The 5,565-nt window shown below is 55.9% G+C and overlaps 1 protein-coding gene across 1 annotated transcript; it reads left to right on the top strand.

Moving 5' to 3' along the window:
- The first annotated feature begins 438 nt into the window (after positions 1 to 438).
- On the top strand, positions 439 to 1,450 carry GSX2 (GS homeobox 2). The gene is made up of 2 exons (XM_075709692.1): positions 439 to 913; positions 1,110 to 1,450. The coding sequence occupies exons 1-2, from the start codon at positions 439 to 441 to the stop codon at positions 1,448 to 1,450; spliced, it is 816 nt and encodes a 271-aa protein (XP_075565807.1).
- The last annotated feature ends 4,115 nt before the right edge of the window (positions 1,451 to 5,565 follow it).

The following is a 5,565-nucleotide window of genomic DNA, read 5'->3' as shown; positions in this document are numbered from 1 at the left end:
GCGGGCGAGCGCGACGTGTGACGGGGCCGCGGGGCAGCCGACCCCCCCCCCCCCCCCCCCGCCTTCCCCGCTCCTATAATTTATCTGGGGCGGGGGCGAAGGACTGAAGTCAGCGAGCAGCGAGCGAGCAGTCACACTTTGGGCCCCCCCCCGCTTTGCACCCCCCCCCCTCGCAGCCTCTCCCGCCGGCCTGGGAAGCCGGGGAGATTTAGATCTGCGAGGCTTTCAGCCATCACGTGTTTAAATAGTTGATATAAAACCCCAGCGCAGGGGATCCAGGCGGGGGGACTTTAAGACCAGCCCTCTCCAGGGACCCTTTTGTTCGGCTCTCAAACATAAGCACCTTCTCGCCTCGCCAGGACTTCAGTGGCAACTTGGCCAAGCAGGAAAAACCCGACTGCGGGAGAGCCGCCCCCGGCCTCGGCGCAGCCCTCCGAAATGTCCCGCTCTTTCTATGTCGACTCCTTAATCATCAAAGACTCCTCGAGGCCGGCTCCGTCCCTGCCTGAGCATCACCACGGCCAGGACTTCTTCATCCCTCTCAGCATGCCTTCCCCCCTCGTCATGTCGGTGTCGGGCCCGGGCTGCCCGTCCCGCAAGAACGGCGCTTTCTGCGTCTGCCCGCTCTGTGTCACCTCGCACCTGCACTCCTCCCGCGGCGGCGGCGGCGGCGGCGGCGGCGGGGCCATCCCCCTGCTCAAGAGCCAGTTCCCCGCCGCCGCCGGCGAGGCCCAGTGCTGCCCGCGGGCCGGCCACCCTCACCCCCCGCCGCAGCACCCGCCGCCCGCCGCCTCCGTGCCCGCCGCCGCCGCCGCCGCCGCCGCCCTGGGGCACCCGGCGCATCACCCACCTGCCTGCGCCGCCACCGCCTACAGCGTCAGCGACCCCCGGAGGTTTCACTGCCTCGGCATGGGTAGGAGCCCCGCGGCCGCCGGGGAGGGGGGGCGGCGGGAGAAGGGGCTCCCCCGAGGCTGCCCGAGGGGAGCGGCCGCCCCGGGGCGGAAGGCTGCTGGATAATGTCTTTTCTCCCCACCCCCCCCCCCCCAACCTTTTTTTTTCCTCTTTCCTTTCCCCCGTCCTACTGAAGTTCTTGCTTCTCTCCCGTCCAGGAGGGTCCGATTCCAGCCAAATTCAAAACGGGAAAAGGATGAGGACAGCTTTCACCAGCACCCAGCTCTTGGAGCTGGAGAGGGAGTTCTCCTCCAACATGTACCTGTCCCGGCTGCGGAGGATCGAGATAGCCACCTACCTGAACCTGTCCGAGAAGCAAGTGAAAATCTGGTTCCAAAACAGGAGGGTGAAACACAAGAAAGAAGGCAAAGGCACCCAGCGAAACTCGCACGGGGGCTGCAAGTGCAGCACCAGCCAGGGGCACTACCCCAGGTCGGAGGACGAAGAGTCTCTATCCCCCTCATCGGCGACCGAGGATAAAGAGATCTCCCCGTTATGAGCCCGGCCCGGAGCTCCGCTCCCGCCGCCGGCTTCCAGCGCGGAGCGGGGCGGCGGCAGCGCGGCTCACCTGGCGCCGCTGCCCCGGGGACAGCGGCCCGCCGGCCTGCAGCGGGCTGGCCCTCGCCGGCCGGGAGGTTCATCTTCATCCCCTCGCAGTTACAGAGAGAGAGAGAGAAATATATTTTCGGAATGTAAATGTTTTTAGTCGTGAGAGTTCAACTAAAACGTTATTTATGTAACCCCGGGAGCGGGCACCTGCTCTTCCGAACCTGTAACGCGGGACTGGACTCGCAGCGCCCGGGGTGCCTCACAGCGCCTTGCCTCCAGGCAGTTTAAAGGAAAAAAAACAAACAAACAAACAAACAACAAAACTCAACAAAAACAAAAACAAAGAACGTATTTGGAACCGAAAGACGAGACGTTAAAAAAACTGAAAAGCAAACAAAAACCTGTAGAGCCGAGAAGTCCTGGACGGACTGCTTAACAAAAATAAGGAAAGAAAGATCGGTCGTATGGGTTTGGGACAGCGGTTTGTTTGTGAATAGTTTTATATAAAATTTATATTTATATTTATTTAAATAAATGAGATCAGACGAGAATTTAATTTTTTCCTCTTCCCCCCGCCCCCTGCCAAGTGCCAGCCCGGTCCAAGCAGCGGAGGTGGGCCGGCTGGGGCGGGGTGCGTTTCTTCGCAGTCCTTTGTACGGTGAAAAGCGTCGGTGTGTATGTGTCAGAGCTCCGTAAAGACTAGAAATAAATGCCATCGGCTACTAACCCGAAGATGTTTTCTCTTCCCCTGTGACTCGGGCCGGCTGGGGGGCGGAGGAGGGTGGGGGACCCCGCTCCGGCCGAGCGGAATGCAAATGAAGCCGCTTTTCTGAGCCCGGCAGCTTTGTGTTTCGCTGCCCGCCCCGGCCGACAGCTCGCTCCGTCTGCTCGCCCGGCGGCACCGCGCCGGGGACACCCGGCTGCCGCTGGCCCGGGGCCGCCGCTCCCGGCAGCGGGGCCGGGGCGATGCTGGCCCGGCCCGGCTCGGCTGCCCCGGCCGGCACCAGCCGGCTCTCCCTGCGCCCGGGGGGCTGCCTGCGCCCATCGGCCCTTCGCCGGGCCGAAACTCCGCTGGTGTTATCCCGGGATGGCGTGAATCGGAAACCGGGAATGCTGCCGCTGCCTTGGGCGGTCCGGTCAGGGGGCTGGGGCAGAGTGGGACGGAGCTGGAGCCGGTCGGTCCCAAATGAACCTCTTTATCACTTTTTTTCCTAGTTCCTGCAGTCCTGGCAGACAACATATGAGCAGATCAGAAGTGCCTTTTGCACAGTACATTATTTCCCACTCACACCTTTTCCTTGGGTGCGTTTCCCACTAACCCAATTTACGCTTTTGACTTCAGCCTCCGAAACTATTGCAAGACCTTTTCGGTAAATAATTCCCTGAACTATCCCTACATTTCTCATGTTCGATCCCTAACCTCGGAGCTTCGGGTCAGAGGTATGTCTCCAGTTTTATTTGCCCGCTCTACTTCTAATCAGAGTAATGAGTAATGAGTAATGAGTAATGAGTAATGAGCCTGCTTGGGGTTTCTGTGGTGACGTGGATAACCCAAGCACCCCGGATGCTGGAGAGAGATGCAGTCCCAGCACAGTGATGCTCCCACGGCTGGCTCCTCTTGCAGCAGAGGTCAGGTGCATGGGCAGGTCTGGGGCAGGATGGAGAGGGCCTGCTGTGGGCACTGCCCCACGGCCTGCACCGGCCGCAGGGCTCAGGGCAGAGGCAATGCCCAGCACACCCGCAGTGCAACAGGCGGGGAAAGCGAAGGCAGGACTGAAGTTTCTAGCCTGGATTTGGAAAAGAAATACAAAATCCCGCTCTTTCATATTGCAACCATTTCACCGTCTCAGCTGAGGGCCTGTGCAGAGGCCAGCAGCCCACATCCCAGCTGAGTGGGTGGGGATGTTGTTTACCCAAGTGGCAGTCCCCTCACTGGCCAGGCTGGGGAGACCAGAGGGCCAAAGGCTTGTTGGCCCTGTGACTTCCCCCCAGGGAACCTCATGGAGGGCCTGGCTGAGGGGGCTTCCTCCTCTTACCCCAAACTCTGCTGAGGTGCACTCTGGAAACTGTTGTTCTGCTGCTTCAGTTCACCTGTGTCTACCTTGCTCTTATAATCCCACAGGGTCTTTTCCAATCTGGAAGCTCTTGGTGGAGGCATTAGCACCACAGAAAGTGCTGCCCACCCTCTTGGCAGTGTCATCCCTGTCCTGTAACAGGGAGGATTCAACAGGCCTGCAGCAGCCGGGGAAGGCAAAGCTTTGCTGGTGGAGAAAAAGCATCACACTCTGAAATCTAAGACTGGGTGATACTGCAAAACTCAAAGATATTTTAAAACTGCAAAGATATTTCAGGGGAGAGCGTATCTGTTCTCAGTATAACTCTATGGAAATATGCACCTCAGGGAATAAATGGGTATTTCCCTCTGCTCCTAGAAGGTACACAAGAAAGGATCTGTTCACTGCAGTATTTAAAAATGTCTTAAAAATAAAAAGAAAATGAAATTAGTTGCTATTTCTTGCAGTAATCAATGTTTGTGTGTATCTTTCAAAGGTTGAAAGGAAATAGTGGCATATTATTATCGAACACAATCTATACTGTTGAGACAGTTGCTGTCATCACTAGATTTCTTTTTATTTCAAAGTAAATGTTTCACGTTAAAAATCTTGGAAAAGAGGAATCATGCAGCTGTTTTCCCTGACACATCTCCGAAGGCCGGTACAACCAGCTCGACCTGCACCTAGCACTGGGGAGTCGGAGCCAGTGTGACAGGAGCACTGCTTGAAGTCGAGAGGACGACGAGAGGAAATGGGCTTAAGCTGCACCAGGGGAGGTTTAGGCTGGAAATTAGGAAAAATTTCTTTACAGAAAGGGTGGTCAAGAATTGGAACAGGCTGCCCAGGGAAATGGTGGAGTCACCATCCCTGGAAGTGTTCAAAAAACAGGTAGATGTGGCACTTCGGGACATGGTTTAGTCTAGTCTACCCTTGATTGGCTTAGAGTAGACTTGGTAGTGTAGGTTAATGGTTGGACTGGATGATCTTAAAGGTCTTTTCCAACCTAAACAATTCTATGATTCTATGATAAGTCGTATGTACCCTAACTTGCTGTAAACGTATGGTAGGGTTTTGAAGTCCAGCATTCAACAGTGAGAAATTTAGGCAAATTGACATTATAACGTGTTGGGTTTTTTTCTTCTACTACTACTTTTTTTTCTTCTTCTTTCTATTCTTTTTTTTTCTCCCACAAAGTGTGAAGTGCAGGTTTTTCCCCCCAGTCATTCAGTGACCAAGACAGGCAGTGTTCAGCTCCCTATTTAATATTCCTCTTATCAATAGTTTTCTAAGGAAATAAGGATCATGCGGTCGCTCTGCTTATCTGTTTGCCACTTACCCTCATTCCCTTATAACTCTTAAACCCTGTGATCAATACCAGCCAGAGGGGCTGACACGATAGCTCTGCGAGGGTCTCCAAGATGTCGAGTTCTTACAAGTTCTGCAGAGCTCAGCAGTGGGCTGGGGGGGACGACAGACCCGGGAGAGACCTCAACTGCCCCCCATCCGTCTGTCAGGAATGGGGTAACCCGCATCCCAGGGGCAGCTGCGGTGCGGGATGTCTTTTGCCCAACAGCCTGCTGGAAGAGAGTGCCTACAGGGGGAACAAGATGGTGCCACGGGGACAGGCAAGAGGGTACGGTCAGCAACAGGGCTGGGAACAGAAGCTACAGGGGAGGCTGAAGGGCCTAGGGGGCATGGGGCAGCACCCCGATAACAGCTTTTTCCTTTGTGATCCCAAGCCGCATTTGTTGCAAGTGCAGTGAATAAGAAACAAATGCTACCCTCTTCTTTGGTACTTGTCACGACGATGTTTGGGAGCGCTGGAAAGATGACTACATTATCTTTATCGCTCCCGTGGGAGCAATAAATTCCCTTCTCTTTAGAGGTCGAGAACGAAACCTCGCAGAGGTTCAGACCGCCGCTGCGGCCCTGCCCTCCTCACGTCGGGAGGCTCCGTGCAACTTCCCAGCCGTATTCCCGTTCTTAGCACCGGACACAGCCCAGGCACGGT

Source organism: Pelecanus crispus, chromosome 4 (genome assembly GCF_030463565.1).
Source record: "Pelecanus crispus isolate bPelCri1 chromosome 4, bPelCri1.pri, whole genome shotgun sequence".
NCBI classification, from domain to species: Eukaryota; Metazoa; Chordata; class Aves; order Pelecaniformes; family Pelecanidae; genus Pelecanus; species Pelecanus crispus.
The sequence above is the reverse complement of the archived record's forward strand: the minus strand, read 5'-3'. Positions and strand labels throughout refer to the sequence as shown.